At 49.0% G+C, this 20,246-nt stretch overlaps 1 protein-coding gene across 1 annotated transcript in view; it reads right to left on the reverse strand.

Moving 5' to 3' along the window:
- Positions 1-564: 564 nt before the first annotated feature.
- Positions 565-20,246, reverse strand: part of GPR173 (G protein-coupled receptor 173) — a 128,326-nt gene continuing 108,644 nt past the window's right edge. Inside the window, exon 2 of the mRNA XM_069209304.1 lies at positions 565-1,975. Coding sequence (XP_069065405.1) covers positions 782-1,900 — 1,119 coding nt within the window. The 5' untranslated portion in view covers positions 1,901-1,975 and the 3' untranslated portion in view covers positions 565-781. The remainder of the gene's footprint in view (positions 1,976-20,246) is intronic.

Below are 20,246 nucleotides of genomic sequence, written 5' to 3' on the forward strand. Positions count from 1 at the left end.
AAAAAGTACTCCTTGAATGGGTGCAAATTTACTACTCTGGAATTCACAAACATTGGCAGTATTAGGCTCGGAAAGCTGTGCCAGTCTCAAGTTCCTCAGAGTATTACTGGAAATCAGAAACTCAAAAAGTGAAGGGATGAATTCTTGCAAATAGCCTAACCAGTGGCAGTCTCTCAGGGCAGCATTCCAAACTACTGTTTTTCTCCCACGGTGTCACTCTAGACAGAGGCCCACAGAATGCAAAGAAGCACTGACCGTGTTCCTCATGGAAATAGTCCATCCCAAGCGCCGGTCACCTGACCCCTCCATAATGCAGCCAACTTCTTTTTTTAGTTGGGCACTTTGAGATTTGTGCCCCCTTAATCTCACTGACTAAGCTATGCTCCTGCATGAGTGTGTTTAGCACCACCACTGGTCTTGTTTTCTGCTTCCGCATCTCGCTGACGCCGTCACTCTCTCCACACAGCATTACCTCTTTCTTCCTCTCATATCCCTGTATACCTAAGCTGTGAACCCTCTTTTCACACACCGCCCAAAATCAGGAAAATAAAACGGTGACACCAGTTTCTTCAGAATCCAAATCTTTTTTTCATTTTTTTTTTCAAAACAAACACTTTTTTCACAGTTATAGGAGAAGGAACAGACCCTTCCACGACCCATAGCCGGGAAGGATCCAGCGTGGTTTGGCATCAACAATGTTGCAAAAACAAGAGGTGCCTTTTCTGCAACAGATGTGTGGAGTTGAGGGTTCCCCAACCAGCAGTGCCAGCACCTGTGGTCTTTACATTACACAGTAAGGTTCCCTGGGCAGCTGAGGCCTAGTCCTCCAGCATGGCAGGTGTGCACAAAGGCAGCTCTTTAGGTCCTTGTTCAGCAGGAAACACACAATAGGGTTGACCCCAGCCTGCGCAAAGCTCATCCAGACAGCTGTAGACAGGTAGCGGTGAGGTAAGCTACAGGCCTTCACGAAGACCCGCCAGTAGCACGCCACAATGTATGGCGACCAGAGCACCAGGAAGAAGAGCGTCAGGATATAAAACATCCTGCCCAGCCTCTTTTCACTCTTGAATTCGTCCATGCCCAGCAGCCGCCTGTTGGTGGTGTGCGCATTCTGCCTGATGCCCAGCAGTGTTGGGGGCATGGGGCCCCGACCAAAGCCAGCGATCCAGTTGGCAGCAGCCTGACCAGTGGCGCCTGGCCCATGGAACGTCCAGTTCTGGCTGATGGCTGGCACCATCTGTACTGGCTTCATCTTGCGATGGCGATACTCAAAAAGGATGAGCTTGACATAGACAATGTGCGTGGCCACAATGAGCACAGCGAGCATCAGCATGAAGCCCAACGTGTCATTGGCCTTGAAGTAGCGGTGCTCGAATATGCACTGGTCCTCCTCACGGATAAACTTGTAGGTGCCAACGTCAAACACCGGCGGGAAGGCCATCGCCACTGACAGCGTCCAAACCATGCAGATGATTGCAACACATGTCCAGAAGGTCATGCGCTTTGAGTAGAATCGGTGGTGCGCTATTGCCATGTAGCGCGTGACACTGATACAGAAAAGCATGAAGGCCGCGTGGAAGCAGAAGAGCACAGCCATGAAGGCCACAATTTTGCAGCTCAGGATGCTGTAGGTCCAGGCTGAGCCATTCTTAATGGACACCAGAACGAAGGGGAAACAGACGGCTGAGCGGATGACATCAGCCAGACAGAGGTCCAGCAGGAAGTAGTAGGGGGCTTTGTGCAGCGCGCGATCCTTCAGTACCAGCAGGGCCAGTAGCAAATTGCCTGCTAGGCTGATGCAGATGATGAGGCCCAGAAGCAGCAGCTTGATGTAGGTGGAGATGGCAGCCGAGTGAGAGACAGCGCCGCCCAGCAGCTCATGGTCCGTGGCGTTGGCCATCGCGAGATGGCGCAGCGTCCCGCCTCAGCTGCGCGACCTGGTCCTTGGCAGGCCTGGGCGCCAGTCAGCCATTCTCTGTAAGGAAAGAAAAGAGGAGCTGTTAGCAATGGTGGCGAGAGAGTGCTACAGAGACAGTGAAGGTAGTGGGCAAGAAGGAGAAAAATGTGAATCGGAAGTACCGGGATCTTAACACATGATAATAGGAGGGGTAGTATGGACAGAGTGGTGCAAGAGATACAGTGTGCGGAGAGGGAGGCAGTGTAACTACAGAGATTGTTTAAAGAGTAAGACAGCAGACTGATCGCTTAACAAGAGGGAACGCTGGGAGAAGCAGTGTGAGATAGGAGCGTTGCAGAAGACGTCTCACATCATAGAAGGATCTAGGTTTCAATTCAAGCAGAATCTGGTACCAGGGGAGACATTCACCAACACAAGAGCACCACCGACATGGGGCAATATTAAACATGAGTTTTGGCTTAATCGCACTGGTGTTTATTTTGAAACATTGGTTACTGGAGAGTCACACATCGGTGGCGATGAAAGAGAAGGACATGAGCAAACAAATGAGAGAGTCACATGAAGGAGCTCAGGGGACCAGCCCTGCAGAAAGTGAGATACAAAGGAGATTACAGGAGCTGCCTTGGAGGAAATGACATATGAAGAAGCTCAAAGGAGCAAACCTGGAGGAACGGGTATACAAAGGTGATTAGGGGAGCCACCATGGAGGATGTAACATGAAGGAAATCAAGGAAATAGCTGAGGAAGGCGTGTCACACAGAGGAGCAGCCCCTGGGTGAAGTGTCATAATCTGGAGATCACGTTACCAGCCATGGAGGAAGTGTCATACCAAGGCAATCATAGGAGAACCCGTAGTGGAAGGGTCATACTAAGGAGGTCATGGGAGAAGCCAAGGTGGGAGAGTCATACCGAGAAGATCATGGGAGGGGCTGAGGTGGAACAGTCATACCAAGGACATCATAGGAGCAGACCAGGGTGAAGTATCATGTCAAGGAGATCAAGGGAGCAGCCGAGGGGGAAGTGTCATACAGAGGAGATCATAGGAGACGCCGAGGAGGAAGTGTCATACAGAGGAGATCATGGGAGCAGCCGAGGGGGAAGTGTCACACAGAGGAGATCATGGGTGCGGTCTAGGGGGAAGTGTCATACAGAGGAGATCATGGGTGCAGTCTAGGGTGAAGTGTCATACAGAGGAGATCATGGGTGCGGTCTAGGGGGAAAAGTCACACAGAGGAGATCATGGGTGCGGTCTAGGGGGAAGTGTCATACAGAGGAGATCATGGGTGCGGTCTAGGGGGAAGTGTCATACAGAGGAGATCATGGGTGCAGTCTAGGGGGAAGTGTCATACAGAGGAGATCATGTGTGCAGTCTAGGGGGAAGTGTCATACAGAGGAGATCAGGAGTGCGGTCTACGGTGAAGTGTCATACAGAGGAGATCATGGGTGCGGTCTAGGGTGAAGTGTCATACAAAGGAGATCATGGGTGCGGTCTAGGGTGAAATGTCATACAGAGGAGATCATGGGTGCGGTCTAAGGGGAAGTGTCACACAGAGGAGATCTTGGGTGTAGTCTACAGGGAAGTGTCATACCGAGGAGATCATGGGTGCGGTCTAGGGGGAAGTGTCATACAGAGGAGATCATGGGTGCGGTCTAGGGGGAAGTGTCATACCGAGGAGATCATGGGTGCGGTCGAGGGGAAAGTGTCCTACAGAGGAGATCATGGGTGCGGTCTAGGGGGAAGTGTCATACAGAGGAGATCATGGGCAAGGCAGAGAGGCAGAGGGACACATGGAGGCCATTGACAAAGGCAAGCGGGAGAGTCAGAGTTACATAGAAGTCATTCTGAGAGGCAAGACAGAGGATCAATGATATTCAGAGGCCCTTGCAGGAGACAACTGAGAAGGCTAGAGATAAACAAAGGTCATTTTGAGACAGAAGGGAGAGTGTCAGAGATACATGGAGGTCAATCCGGGAATGCATACAAGAGCACCAGAGATACACAGAGGTTGTTCTGGAGGATAGGAAGGGTACCAGGGATAGATACACAGAGGTTGTTCGGGAGGAGAGGAAAAGTGCCAGGGATAGATACACAGAGGTTGTTCTGTGGGATAGGAAGGGTGCCAGAGATAGATACCCAGAGGTTGTTCTGGAGGATAGGAAGGGTGCCAGAAATAGATACACAGAGGTTGTTCTGGAGGATAGGAAGGGTGCCAGAGATAGATACTCAGAGGTTGTTCTGGAGGATAGGAAGGGTGCCAGAGATAGATACACAGAGGTTGTTCTGTGGGATAGGAAGGGCGCCAGAGATAGGTACTCAGAGGTTGTTTTGGAGGATAGGAAGGGTGCCAGAGATAGACACACAGAGGTTGTTCTGGAGGATAGGAAGGGTACCAGAGATAGATACACAGAGGTTGTTCTGTAGGATAGGAAGGGTGCCAGAGATAGATACCCAGAGGTTGTTCTGTCGGATAAGAAGTGTGCCAGAGATAGATACACAGAGGTTGTTCTGTGGGATAGGAAGGGCGCCAGAGATAGATACCCAGAGGTTGTTCTGTCGGATAGGAAGGATGCCAGAGATAGATACTCAGAGGTTGTTCGGGAGGATAGGAAGGGCGCCAGAGATAGATACACAGAGGTTGTTCTGGGGGATAGGAAGGGTGCCAGAGATAGATACACAGAGGTTGTTCTGTGGAATAGGAAGGGCGCCAGAGATAGATACACAGAGGTTGTTCTGGAGGATAGGAAGGGAGCCAGAGATAGATACTAAGAGGTTGTTCTGGAGGATAGGAAGGGTGCCAGAGATAGATACCCAGAGGTTGTTCTGGAGGACAGAAAGGTTGCCAGAGATAGATACACAGAGGTTGTTCTGGAGGACAGGAAGGGTGCCAGAGATAGATAAACAGAGGTTGTTCTGGAGGATATGAAGGGTGCCAGAGATAGATACTCAGAGGTTGTTCTGGAGGACAGGAAGGGTGCCAGAGATAGATACACAGAGGCTGTTCTGGAGGATAGGAAGGGCGCCAGAGATAGATACACAGAGGTTGTTCTGGAGGATAGGAAGGGTACCAGAGATAGATACACAGAGGTTGTTCTGTGGGATAGAAAGGGCGCCAAAGATAGATACACAGAGGTTGTTCTGTGGGATAGAAAGGGCGCCAGAGATAGATACACAGAGGTTGTTTTGGAGGATAGGAAGGGCACCAGAGATAGATACACAGAGGTTGTTCTGGAGGATAGGAAGGGTGCCAGTGATAGATACACAGAGGCTGTTCTGGGGGATAGGAAGGGTGCCAGAGATAGATACACAGAGGTATTCTGGAGGATAGGAAGGGTGCCAGAGATAGATAACCAGAGGTTGTTCTGGAGGATAGGAAGGGTGCCACAGATAGATACTCAGAGGTTGTTCTGTAGGATAGGAAGGGTGCCAGAGATAGATACTCAGAGGGTGTTCTGGGGGATAGGAAGGGCGCCAGAGATAGGTACACAGAGGTTGTTCTGGAGGATAGGAAGGGTACCAGAGATAGATACTCAGAGGTTGTTCTGGAGGATAGGAACGGTGCCAGAGATAGATACACAGAGGTTGTTCTGGAGGATAGGAAGGGTGCCAGAGATAGATACTCAGAGGTTGTTCTGGGGGATAGGAAGGGCGCCAGAGATTGATACACAGAGGTTGTTCTGGAGGATAGGAAGGGCGCCAGAGATAGGTACACAGAGGTTGTTCTGGAGGATAGGAAGGGTACCACAGATAGATACTCAGAGGTTGTTCTGGAGGATAGGAACGGCGCCAGAGATAGATACCCAGAGGTTGTTCTGTAGGATAGGAAGGGTGCCAGAGATAGATACTCAGAGGTTGTTCTGGGGGATAGGAAGGGCGCCAGAGATTGATACACAGAGGTTGTTCTGGAGGATAGGAAGGGTGCCAGAGATTGATACACAGAGGTTGTTCTGGAGGATAGGAAGGGTGCCAGAGATAGATACACAGAGGTTGTTCTGGAGGATAGGAAGGGTGCCAGAGATAGATACTCAGAAGTTGTTCTGGAGGATAGGAAGGGTGACAGAGATAGGTACACAGAGGGTGTTCTGGAGGATAGGAAGGGTACCAGAGATAGATACTCAGAGGTTGTTCTGGAGGATAGGAACTGTGCCAGAGATAGATACACAGAGGTTGTTCTGGAGGATAGGAAGTGTGCCAGAGATTGATACACAGAGGTTGTTCTGGAGGATAGGAAGAGTGCCAGAGATACATACTCGGAGGTTGTTGTAGAGGATAGGAAGGGTGCCAGAGATAGATACACAGAGGTTGTTCTGGAGGATAGGAAGGGTGCCAGAGATAGAAACCCAGAGGTTGTTCGGGAGGAGAGGAAGGGTGCCAGAGATAGATACACAGAGGTTGTTCGGGTGGAGAGGAAGGGTGCCAGAGATAGATACACAGAGATTGTTCTAGAGGGTAGGAAGGGTGCAGGAGATAGATACACAGAGGTTGTTCGGGAGGAGAGGAAGGGTGCCAGAGATTGATACTCAGAGGTTTTTCAGGAGGAGAGGAAGGGTGCCTGAGATAGATACACAGAGGTTGTTCTGTGGGATAGGAAGGGTGCCAGAGATAGATACTCAGAGGTTGTTCTGGAGGATAGGAAGGGTGCCAGAGATAGATACTCAGAGGTTGTTCTGGGGGATAGGAAGGGCGCCAGAGATTGATACACAGAGGTTGTTCTGGAGGATAGCAAGTGTGTCAGAGATAGATACACAGAGGTTGTTCTGGAGGATAGGAAGGGTGCCAGAGATCGATACACAGAGGTTGGTCTGTGGGATAGGAAGGGCACTAGAGATAGATACACATAGGTTGTTCTGGAGGATAGGAAGGGAGCCAGAGATAGATACACAGAGGTTGGTCTGTGGGATAGGAAGGGCACCAGAGATAGATAGACATAGGTTGTTCTGTGGGATAGGAAGGGTGCCAGAGATAGATACACAGAGGCTGTTCTGGAGGATAGGAAGGGTGCCAGAGATTGATACACAGAGGTTGTTCTGGAAGATAGGCAGGGTGCCAGAGATAGATACTCAGAGGTTGTTGTAGAGGATGGGAAGGGTGCCAGAGATAGATACACAGAGGTTGTTCGGGAGGAGAGGAAGGGTGCCAGAGATGGATACACAGAGATTGTTCTAGAGGGTCGGGAGGGTGCCAGAGATAGATACCCAGAGGTAGTTCTGGAGGATAGGAAGAGTGCCAGAGATACATACTCAGAGGTTGTTGTAGAGGATAGGAAGGGTGCCAGAGATAGATACACAGAGGTTGTTCTGGAGGATAGGAAGGGTGCCAGAGATAGAAACCCAGAGGTTGTTCGGGAGGAGAGGAAGGGTGCCAGAGATAGATACACAGAGGTTGTTGGGTGGAGAGGAAGGGTGCCAGAGATAGATACACAGAGATTGTTCTAGAGGGTAGGATGGGTGCAGGAGATAGATACACAGAGGTTGTTCGGGAGGAGAGGAAGGGTGCTAGAGATTGATACCCAGAGGTTTTTCAGAAGGAGAGGAAGGGTGCCAGAGATAGATACACAGAGGTTGTTCTGTGGGATAGGAAGGGTGCCAGAGATAGATACTCAGAGGTTGTTCTGGAGGATAGGAAGGGGGCCAGAGATAGATACTCAGAGGTTGTTCTGGGGGATAGGAAGGGCGCCAGAGATTGATACACAGAGGTTGTTCTGGAGGATAGGAAGGGTGCCAAAGATTGATACACAGAGGTTGTTCTGGAGGATAGGAAGGGTGCCAGAGATAGATACACAGAGGTTGTTCTGGAGGATAGGAAGGGTGCCAGAGATAGATACTCAGAGGTTGTTCTGGAGCATAGGAAGGGTGACAGAGATAGGTACACAGAGGTTGTTCTGGAGGATAGGAAGGGTACCAGAGATAGATACTCAGAGGTTGTTCTGGAGGATAGGAATGGTGCCAGAGATAGATACAGAGAGGTTGTTCTGGAAGATAGGAAGGGTGCCAGAGATTGATACACAGAGGTTGTTCTGGAGGATAGGAAGGGTGCCAGAGATAGATACACAGAGGTTGTTCTGGAGGATAGGAAGGCTGCCAGAGATAGATACTCAGAGGTTGTTCTGGAGGATAGGAAGGTTGCCAGAGATAGATACTCAGAGATTGTTCTGGAGGATAAGAAGGGTGCCAGAGATAGATACCCAGAGGTTGTTCGGGAGGAGAGGAAGGCTGCAAGAGATAGATACACAGAGGTATTCTGGAGGATAGGAAGGGTGCCAGAGATAGATACTCAGAGGTTGTTCTGGAGGATAGAAACGGCGCCAGAGATAGATACCCAGAGGTTGTTCTGTAGGATAGGAAGGGTGCCAGAGATAGATACTCAGAGGTTGTTCTGGGGGATAGGAAGGGCGCCAGAGATTGATACACAGAGGTTGTTCTGGAGGATAGGAAGGGTGCCAGAGATTGATTCACAGAGGTTGTTCTGGAGGATAGGAAGGGTGCCAGAGATAGATACACAGAGGTTGTTCTGGAGGATAGGAAGGGTGCCAGAGATAGATACTCAGAAGTTGTTCTGGAGGATAGGAAGGGTGACAGAGATAGGTACACAGAGGTTGTTCTGGAGGATAGGAAGGGTACCAGAGATAGATACTCAGAGGTTGTTCTGGAGGATAGGAACGGTGCCAGAGATAGATACACAGAGGTTGTTCTGGAGGATAGGAAGTGTGCCAGAGATTGATACACAGAGGTTGTTCTGGAGGATAGGAAGAGTGCCAGAGATACATACTCAGAGGTTGTTGTAGAGGATAGGAAGGGTGCCAGAGATAGATACACAGAGGTTGTTCTGGAGGATAGGAAGGGTGCCAGAGATAGAAACCCAGAGGTTGTTCGGGAGGAGAGGAAGGGTGCCAGAGATAGATACACAGAGGTTGTTCAGGTGGAGAGGAAGGGTGCCAGAGATAGATACACAGAGATTGTTCTAGAGGGTAGGAAGGGTGCAGGAGATAGATACACAGAGGTTGTTCGGGAGGAGAGGAAGGGTGCCAGAGATTGATACCCAGAGGTTTTTCAGGAGGAGAGGAAGGGTGCCAGAGATAGATACACAGAGGTTGTTCTGTGGGATAGGAAGGGTGCCAGAGATAGATACTCAGAGGTTGTTCTGGAGGATAGGAAGGGTGCCAGAGATAGATACTCAGAGGTTGTTCTGGGGGATAGGAAGGGCGCCAGAGATTGATACACAGACGTTGTTCTGGAGGATAGGAAGGGTGCCAATGATTGATACACAGAGGTTGTTCTGGATGATAGGAAGGGTGCCAGAGATAGATACACAGAGGTTGTTCTGGAGGATAGGAAGGGTGCCAGAGATAGATACTCAGAGGTTGTTCTGGAGGATAGGAAGGGTGACAGAGATAGGTACACAGAGGTTGTTCTGGAGGATAGGAAGTGTACCAGAGATAGATACTCAGAGGTTGTTCTGGAGGATAGGAATGGTGCCAGAGATAGATACAGAGAGGTTGTTCTGGAAGATAGGAAGGGTACCAGAGATTGATACACAGAGGTTGTTCTGGAGGATAGGAAGGGTGCCAGAGATAGATACACAGAGGTTGTTCTGGAGGATAGGAAGGCTGCCAGAGATAGATACTCAGAGGTTGTTCTGGAGGATAGGAAGGTTGCCAGAGATAGATACTCAGAGATTGTTCTGGAGGATAAGAAGGGTGCAGGAGATAGATACCCAGAGGTTGTTCGGGAGGAGAGGAAGGCTGCCAGAGATAGATACACAGAGGTATTCTGGAGGATAGGAAGGGTGCCAGAGATAGATAACCAGAGGTTGTTCTGGAGGATAGGAATGGCGCCAGAGATAGATACCCAGAGATTGTTCTGGAGGATAGGAAGGTTGTCAGAGATAGATACTCAGAGGTTGTTCTGGGGGATAGGAAGGGTGCCAGAGATTGATACTCAGAGGTTGTTCTGGAGGATAGCAAGGGTGCCAGAGATAGATACACAGAGGTTGTTCTGGAGGATAGGAAGGGTGCCAGAGATCGATACACAGAGGTTGGTCTGTGGGATAGGAAGGGCACTAGAGATAGATGCACATAGGTTGTTCTGGAGGTTAGGAAGGGAGCCAGAGATAGATACACAGAGGTTGGTCTGTGGGATAGGAAGGGCACCAGAGATAGATAGACATAGGTTGTTCTGTGGGATAGGAAGGGTGCCAGAGATAGATACACGGAGGCTGTTCTGGAGAATAGGAAGGGTGCCAGAGATTGATACACAGAGGTTGTTCTGGAAGATAGGCAGGGTGCCAGAGATAGATACTCAGAGGTTGTTGTAGAGGATGGGAAGGGTGCCAGAGATAGATACACAGAGGTTGTTCTGGAGGATAGGAAGGGTGCCAGAGATAGAAACCCAGAGGTTGTTCGGGAGGATAGGAAGGGTGCCAGAGATAGATACACAGAGGTTGTTCGGGGGGAGAGGAAGGGTGCCAGAGATGGATACACAGAGATTGTTCTAGAGGGTCGGGAGGGTGCCAGAGATAGATACCCAGAGGTTGTTCTGGAGGATAGGAAGAGTGCAAGAGATACATACTCAGAGGTTGTTGTAGAGGATAGGAAGGGTGCCAGAGATAGATACACAGAGGTTGTTCTGGAGGATAGGAAGGGTGCCAGAGATAGAAACCCAGAGGTTGTTCGGGAGGAGAGGAAGGGTGCCAGAAATAGATATACAGAGGTTGTTCGGGTGGAGAGGAAGGGTGCCAGAGATAGATACACAGAGATTGTTCTGGAGGGTAGGAAGGGTGCAGGAGATAGATACACAGAGGTTGTTTGGGAGGAGAGGAAGGGTGCCAGAGATTGATACCCAGAGGTTTTTCAGGAGGAGAGGAAGGGTGCCAGAGATAGAGATAGATACACAGAGGTTGTTCTGTGGGATAGGAAGGGTGCCAGAGATAGATACTCAGAGGTTGTTCTGGGGGATAGGAAGGGCGCCAGAGATTGATACACAGAGGTTGTTCTGGAGGATAGGAAGGGTGCCAAAGATTGATACACAGAGGTTGTTCTGGAGGATAGGAAGGGTGCCAGAGATAGATACACAGAGGTTGTTCTGGAGGATAGGAAGGGTGCCAGAGATAGATACTCAGAGGTTGTTCTGGAGGATAGGATGGGTGACAGAGATAGGTACACAGAGGTTGTTCTGGAGGATAGGAAGGGTACCAGAGATAGATACTCAGAGGTTGTTCTGGAGGATAGGAATGGTGCCAGAGATAGATACAGAGAGGTTGTTCTGGAAGATAGGAAGGGTGCCAGAGATTGATCCACAGAGGTTGTTCTGGAGGATAGGAAGGGTGCCAGAGATAGATACACAGAGGTTGTTCTGGAGGATAGGAAGGCTGCCAGAGATAGATACTCAGAGGTTGTTCTGGAGGATAGGAAGGCTGTCAGAGATAGATACTCAGAGGTTGTTCTGGAGGATAGGAAGGTTGCCAGAGATAGATACTCAGAGATTGTTCTGGAGGATAAGAAGGGTGCCAGAGATAGATACCCAGAGGTTGTTCGGGAGGAGAGGAAGGCTGCCAGAGATAGATACACAGAGATATTCTGGAGGATAGGAAGGGTGCCAGAGATAGATAACCAGAGGTTGTTCTGGAGGATAGGAATGGCGCCAGAGATAGATACCCAGAGATTGTTCTGGAGGATAGGAAGGTTGTCAGAGATAGATACTCAGAGGTTTTTCTGGGGGATAGGAAGGGTGCCAGAGATTGATACTCAGAGGTTGTTCTGGAGGATAGCAAGGGTGCCAGAGAAAGATACACAGAGGTTGTTCTGGAGGATAGGAAGGGTGCCAGAGATCGATACACAGAGGTTGGTCTGTGGGATAGGAAGGGCACTAGAGATAGATACACATAGGTTTTTCTGGAGGATAGGAAGGGAGCCAGAGATAGATACACAGAGGTTGGTCTGTGGGATAGGAAGGGCACCAGAGATAGATAGACATAGGTTGTTCTGTGGGATAGAAAGGGTGCCAGAGATAGATACACGGAGGCTGTTCTGGAGGATAGGAAGGGTGCCAGAGATTGATACACAGAGGTTGTTCTGGAAGATAGGCAGGGTGCCAGAGATAGATACTCAGAGGTTGTTGTAAAGGATGGGAAGGGTGCCAGAGATAGATACACAGAGGTTGTTCTGGAGGATAGGAAGGGTGCCAGAGATAGAAACCCAGAGGTTGTTCGGGAGGAGAGGAAGGGTGCCAGAGATGGATACACAGAGATTGTTCTAGAGGGTCGGGAGGGTGCCAGAGATAGATACCCAGAGGTTGTTCGGGAGGAGAGGAAGGGTTCCAGAGATAGATACACAGAGGTTGTTCTGTGGGATAGGAAGGGTGCCAGAGATAGATAGTCAGAGGTTGTTCTGGAGGATAGGAAGGGTGCCAGAGATAGATGCACAGAGGTTGTTCTGTGGGATAGGAAGGGTGCCAGAGATAGATACTCAGAGGTTGTTCTGGAGGATAGGAAGGCTGCCAGAGATAGATACTCAGAGGTTGTTCTGGAGGATAGGAAGGCTGCCAGAGATAGATACTCAGAGGTTGTTCTGGAGGATAAGAAGGTTGCCAGAGATAGATACTCAGAGATTGTTCTGGAGGATAAGAAGGGTGCCAGAGGTAGATACCCAGAGGTTGTTCGGGAGGAGAGGAAGGCTGCCAGAGATAGATACACAGAGGTTGTTCTGTCGTATAGGAAGGCTGCCAGAGATAGATACACAGAGGTTGTTCTGGAGGATAGGAAGGGTGCCAGAGATAGAAACCCAGAGGTTGTTCGGGAGGAGAGGAAGTGTGCTAGAGATAGGTACTCAGAGGTTGTTCTGGAGGATAGGAAGGCTGCCAGAGATAGATACACAGAGGTTGTTCTGGAGAAAAGGGAGGGTGCCAAAGATTTGTCACTAAACACAACACTTATTTTACCACGTTCTGTAAACTCTTTGTAAACTGTGGTAGGTGATCCCAACAAAGGAGCTATGCACTTCTGCAACATCATCCCAAAATATCTCAGGGGCCTATTTACAAGAATGTGGCACATTAGTCCAGATGCGCCACTTTTCGTGCGTCATCCCTGCCCCACTTAACAACACCATGGTTGCGCTGTATTTACAATACGGCGCACTATGGCACTCGTTAGGACAATAGCGTCAACATTCTTTACGCTATTGTGGCGTTTTGCTGCACTATCATAAAAAATGTTGACGCTAGTGCAGCAAAGCACAGGAGGAGGCCCATTTATTAAAATAGGTGCGTCATTTTAACAAATGGCAAAAAAATGGCGCAGTGAAATCTTGTAAATTTCACTGTGCCATTTTTACGGGCCTCCCTGCTTCGGAACGCCCCCTTGCACACGTGATGCCTGGTGCAGGCATAATGTGGCGCAAGGGTTTACAAGGTGGTGCAATTCAAGCATTGCACCACTTTGTAAATACAGCGCGGGAGAAAGGCCTCCTTAACGCTGTCTTAGCGTAAAACAAAATGACACCAGGGCAGCGCAAGGTGGCGCTAGGGGCTTGAAAATATGCCCCCTTTTTCTTTCATGTATTTATTCTTTTAATTCTTTAATTATGTTCCTGAAGTGGGGCGTGGAAGTCCCCCTTGGGCTTCTTTTGAGACACTGACTTGAGACGCTGCTTGTCTCCTTTATATGTTAAGATACGATTATACTCCTTACCCGGCATTGTCAATCAGGATCATGTCAATAGTACGTCAACACTGAGAGTATCTAGCAGCAGAGCACCGTCCGCATAGTGACCCAGCTCATCCCGCCTACTCTCCCCCTCCCCCCTACCTCTTCCAGAACAATACATATGATATATACGTGACTTAGGTCCAGATCTACAAAGACTTGTCTGGTTTGCATCACTGTTTTAACGCAGACCCAATGCAAGGTTGGCTGGCGGGATTTACAATCCACCGCTAATGGTGAGTCGCGTTGGATTGTAACCCTAAGTAAAGCCACCCGGACAATGTGCTGCCGTGCTTTACGTAGCCTCAAGGGGGCGTTTCCATGGATGATGCATGGGCGTGTCCATGCAACCACCAATGGGTTTTGAAGAAAATCCACATCTACAAAAAAACTGTAGACAGGTATTTGTGCCAAAACCCTGTACATGCTTGAGAAAGGCTCAACAAGAAGAAATATTTTCATTGGTTTTTTTTGTTTCATTTTCATTGCTCCTCGTGTTTCCCTCTTTGCACATGTGCTGCATTCTACCGCGCACATACCTGCTGTACAACACCTTAAAGCATAGGACTCCTTCCTGCAGAGAACAATGCTGACCACAATGGAGGCACACTTGCACTGTGGCACAAAAGTGCCTGCATTGGTGCATGCCTGCCAAAAGTGCCCCAGCGCAGGGAAATAACAGAACTCTAGCACTTCTCAGTAGACATGGCGCAGTTCTGCTTTTTCCCCTTCCCGCAACGCAGCATAGCACAACTTTAGTTCTGCGTTGCTTTGCATGAGCTTCAATTGCTGCGTTCCTGTGCGTGAAGTATTTTTTAATCATGTCCCCATCCGCTGGCGTGACCCAGCCTTGCGCCTTCTTCAAGGGCCGTTGTCCCCCGTCTAGGGTCCCTCCAGCACCCATATAAAGAACCTTGCGTGGTGGGTCTTATCATCTCAACAAAAGCAGTTTGGTGTGACATCACAGTTTTGCAAACATCTCAGGTTCCATCTAAACTCATACATAGGAGTGAGGACCCGGATCTGGTGGTCTCCTCAGTAACTCTTGCTTCAGAAAGGACCAGAGATGGCAATCGCATTGCTCAAGGTCCCATCAGACACCAGTCTCTGTGCGCTGGTGGCATCATCCATTGCTTTGCAATGTAATCCGGCGTCTGCAACCCTATCGTCAGGGATGCAGCCACCCAAGCACACTGTGGGTCAGACTCTCCCAGTCGTAGGTTCTCATGCTTTATGTAACCAAGCACCCAGAGTTGGGGCACAGCTTTGTTTTGATTGCCAACCTCTTCCCGGGTTCACCTAAAATTACTGAACAGAACACTTTATACACAGATTTCCAGGTCATTTAATCTGTTTCCTTCCACAGTGGGTGTTTAGGATCCAATCTACCAGACCCAGATCAAGGGCACCAAAGTTTCAACCCTTCTTCAAAAGATGCCAAGACCTTTGAGCAGAATATTCTCAGTTTCGAGCATTTCCACCAGACCCACGTGGCGATTCCTGCTTCCTCAGGCCCTAGAGCACAATCTTCCACGGCTCGGATACATTACTTTCATTTTATCCGGGCTTTCATACCTTTATATGAGTCTCACTGCGTTGAGCAGTAATATCTTCCCTTAGTGCCTCCATCTGGCTCTTAGTAACATCTCAGCCCAAGGTTTATCCTCACCATGTCATATATTTCCGGCTCTTCTCACACTAATTTAGTTTTATGTTTGGGGGCGGAGATAAGTTCCAATGGAGCTCACCACGCATCGTTCAAAGGCAGTCAATGGTCACCGCTTGTCCCACCATAGATGCCCCAACCCAACTCCTCATCTGGTTTCATCACAACTCCCTCCCACCTGCCAAGGCCACATCTCCCTGTACAAGTGTTAACTTACAGCATTTCTGACTCTTGCAAGATATCAGATATTTTGATCGCCGCCCACTTGTCGTTGGTGTACGCCCTGTCCTTCGGAGGGCGTCAGTGGGGATTGATAAGATGTGGGAGAGGGTTGGATCGCAGTCCTGTCTCAGAGCTTCCTCCTTGTATTACTAATCTGAGTGCAGTACAGATCACAGGGTCCCTGCCGTACTGGCGTCCAGATTACGTACCTTACGACAGTACTTACGGCCGCCCAGTCCATAAAGGCCCATTGTTAAGAATATTCTCACTTGGTCCTCTCCCCTAAAACCCACACTATGCTAGCTCCTTACCTCAGACAATCCCAGCCTGCATGCATTCTTTTTATATTTGACAATTCTGCCGCTTTAAGCTTTAATAATATTTTAGGAATACTTTAGGCAATTCTAAAATACTTTTGAAATGCTTCAACTCTGTATATGCTTTCTTTGGAACAGAAAAATACTGGCTTTGGAGGATTTTCCCATATTTCTTTACTTAAAAATATCATTCATGTTGGCAAAACTCTAGCAAGGTGGCAATCCAAGTCTTCACTCCTCCTTGGCGTCATGTATAAGCCTTCTAACGCTTGCCCCATCCCCAGACGTTATCCCTGCTCCCAGCACCTGGCCTCTGCTGGAGCCATCTCTGCCCTCCTAAGGGTGAGGTGTCATGCTCCCTCTCGCTCCCTCTCACACCAAGGACAAAGACGTAGGCTCCAACGGTTGTAAGGCTGACCTCCTGTACAAGCTACAGGGATACAACAAGCTACAAGCAGTGTTTTTGTGGATGAACCCAGCTGACTAATGGCAAGTGAACCTGAACTAGACCTGCTCTTTGGCCTCTGTCTGACACCCTGTGAGCCTGGAAGTGCCCCTCCTGGCGTGCTTGTGGGCTTTAGAAGTGTACTCCTCTAGTGGGTTAGTTTGTTGTTTTTATTGACTTGCATTTTGACTTTATTACTGTTTTGGTACTGCATAAATACAATACTCATTTCTTCTAAATGAAGCCTGTCTGCTCTGTGCCGAAGATACCAGAAGGTTGAGCTCAGGTCAATGTAGTGATTGTAGGGTTCACCCTGACCAGGGCTGTTATTATTCATTGAGGTGTGTATACACCCATCCCAATGAATAATCCCATTTCTTGCACTCAGCCTTTTGCCTCGTTGTTGGATGTCAAAGCTCTCTTCTCTATCTTTACCCTCACTCAGTAGATCACCTCCTCAGGTGAACATGACATCAGAGATCCCCCTCTGTCCCTCCTGCTGCCGGGCAGGTCACTGTCTCTGCTGGTGACGATGCAGCGTCAGAGGTCCTCTCTCTGTCTCTAACCTCAGTGGAGAGCTGATGTCTGGTTTACTGTCCCAGCACCTGGTATTAACACTCTTCTCTGCTTCTACTCTCTCTGGAGAGCGGACTGAGCTGAAGTTTCTCCAAAGATCAGGCACAAGGAACTTGGGTTTTTCAGTCATATGACAAGGTGTGCGCTTGGTTCACTCTATAAGTGGTAACTCCAGCAGCTTGTTGATGTCATCCGATGAATCTGCTGCAGTTCAGAGACCTTCGACAGAGTAAAGCAAGGGGGTCAATAGACGATAAAGACATACGCATTCTCAAAAGGCCTGACGATGTGACTGGCTGTACTGTGGATGGTTCTCAAGTCAATGCTTCATCTTTCTTTTTCTCAGTTGGTTTATTCTTGTTATTTTTATTATTAACATGTTTGCTGATGATACCTTGCGTATTGATATGGTATATCTTACTTTTATTTTCTTTCGATCTACTAGCTAGCAGCGTCTGACGTCCAGCATGACACTTAACTCTGGGGAGTTGGTGGTGGACACACGGGGCACCACCACCCGTAGTAGACAGCGGCTGGAGCTCCCTCGCCGGGTTATGTAGAACGGTGGTTGGTTGCATGGTCGGACCTGCCGGGTGCACAACTTTAGCACTCACATTTCATAACGCAGTGCATAGAGTCTGGGCCCGATTTAGAGTTTGGTGGGGAGGGTACTCCATCGCAAAAGCCTCTCCGCCACACCGAAGGTCACACACCTCGTTTACATTCTGGTGGATCTTCAGTATATCGACGGCAGAGACTGCTCCGCCTCTACTGCGGACATACACCTCTGATAGCCCAATACAGTCATGACCGTCTGAACTTTTGCCGTTTGTCCACCTGCCCGGTTGTGGGTGGGCGCACAAATGGCAAGGTTTCCCCATTTGTCACTGCCAGGTAAAACCCGGCAGTACGCAGCAATGAAAGCTGCAAAATGACCCCCACCCCATCGGGTTAAACGCCCTTGGCAAGGAAGTCATTTTTTAATTTTTTTATTTTAAAAACTAAATCATGCATTGTGATTTTGATATTTACATTTTTTTTTAAAAGATGACATTTTTTCAGGCGGCTCCATCATGTTGGTCCATGAAACTTTCAATGCATGTACACGAAGCGCCGTGACAATGGTTACTGGAAGTGCAAGAGATGTCTGCTGCCCACACTGCAGATTCCACCTAGCGCAAATCAAGGGGGCAGAAGCTCACACCCAGATTCACATACAATGCACGCAACACAAGGCAGAAAGTAAAGTTGCTGCACTGGGGATCATGAATGGGAGAGAGCAGTGCTGTGCTATATCCACTAGGAAGTGCCACAGTTCTACCCTCTCCCTCACTGGTGCACTTTTGGGTGCCCTGAGTCAATGCAGACACCATTGCACCATGCTGAAAAGGTGTCTGTGTTGTGAGAAGCATAGTTTGTGTACAGGAAGAGGCCCCTTCCTGTACAAAAACAATATTTTAAGGTGTTTCGCACTTTGCATATGGTTATACAATGCAGCACGCATGCAAAGTGGGAAAACGGGGTGAAATGAAAACACTTCCCCTTGTTACCTCTGCCTTGAGGAGATACAGGATTTTGGCACAAAATCCATCTACAATTCGTCGCAGCTATGGATTTGCATTAAAGCCCATGGGCAGATGCACGGGGACGCCCAGGCACCACCCACGGAACGCCCCCTTTAGGCAAAGTAACGCAGAGTAGCACATTCGCAGTTTCCGTACTTTGGGTCACAATCCAATGCAAATCGGTATTCAAATTGCGTTATTAATCCCATCCACTATACTACGAGTCAGGTTTGCATTAAAAAAGAGTGACATGAAACAAGCGCAAAGTGTTTGTGAGTCTGGGCCCTGGGATTTGCCCACATGTATGTTATGTTATATAGATTTGTAGAGTAGGCTAGCACCCATAAAGGTATCAAGGTGCTATAGTAGGAGAACGGTGAGCGGTCCTCACAAGGATATCCGAATAGCCAGGTCTTTAGTTTCTTGCAAAACTCAAGAAGCAAGGAGGAGGCCCTGATGTGCTGTGGTAGGTAATTCCAAGTTTTGGGTGCGATGTAGGCGAACACGGGCTCTCCTGCTGTGCTTTTGCAGATACAGGGGGTGCGTACAAGTGAGAGTGACGCTGAGCATAGGTCCCTGGCTGGCTGGTGGAAGTGCATTCTGCTGTCCAGGCATTCAGGTCCCATGTTGTGAAAGGCTTTCTATGTGTGCGTGAGGAGTTTGAATTGACTGGGTTTGTGAATGGGGAGTCAGTGGAGCTCTCTAAGGTGGGGTGAGATGTGGGCGCGGTGTGAGAGGTTGAGGAGGAATCTTGGGTTTTCGTTCTGGAAGGTCTGGAGTCTCTGTGTGAGCTGCTTGAAGATTTCGACGTAGAGTACGTTGCCGTAGTCGAGCCTGCTAGTGATGAGTGATTGCATGATGGTTCTTGTGAGAAAGGAGCAGATCAATTTGAGAGCAGGTCCTTGGATGCCAATCTCGTGGAAACTTCTGTTGAGTATGCTGTGGGAAACGGTGTTGAATGCCACAGAGAGTAATGTACTCTGAAGGATTAGCACCAAAATTCTGGTGCTAATCCGGCACAGTACATAAATAGCGTCACAATTGTTGACACTATTGCCCCAACCCTGTGCCATGGTGCATCATATATTAAATACATCGCACACATGGTGGCAGGAGGGGGGCGCTAACGGTCACAAGAAAAGTAGAGCTGCATTGAATGTAGGGCCACTTTTCTTAAATTTGGGCCGGAGTGGTCTCAGCTAGACTCAGAACCCTTTGGATTGCAATACTTTCACACAGCAGTGTTTTAATGATGAAAGGCGCCAGACTGAATGCTTAAAGTGTATTCAGCATGCTATAGTACATTTGCCATTTGTCCTAGTTTCTCAGCAGCTCTGAGTGCAAAGAGAAACAGCACAGCAAGTCTAACCTTAGGTGACTCAGACTCTGCAAACAGTCCCTAAAGCCTGAAAATGTTCTGTAAGAAATCTAATTCATTTAACTGCTTAGGGCACCTGTGCCACTCTGCCCTTGTTCGACCGTGCATGGTCTGTCGAGTGAACTCAACACTGAGAGAGGACTGGAGAGTACCAGAGGTGCTCCAGGGATTTGCTGGTGGCACCTGCGCCACTCTGCCCTTGGTAGACTGTGCATGGTCTGTCGAGTGAACTCAACACTGTGAAAGAGGACTGGAGAGTACCAGAGGTGCTCCAGGGATTTGCTGGTGGCTGTGCTAACCAGGGCCTTTAAGATAATGCCCCCCCCACCCACAGTCGACGATGACTACGGACCCCTCGTACTAGGCTAGGCTAAAACTAACAGAAGATGGCAGCTGATTAGAGGTCACAAACACAGGCCTTTTGTCTCTACTCTAGAAGGGAGTCAGTGTACAGTCACTCC

Source organism: Pleurodeles waltl, chromosome 10 (assembly GCF_031143425.1).
Source record: "Pleurodeles waltl isolate 20211129_DDA chromosome 10, aPleWal1.hap1.20221129, whole genome shotgun sequence".
Taxonomy (NCBI): domain Eukaryota; kingdom Metazoa; phylum Chordata; class Amphibia; order Caudata; family Salamandridae; genus Pleurodeles; species Pleurodeles waltl.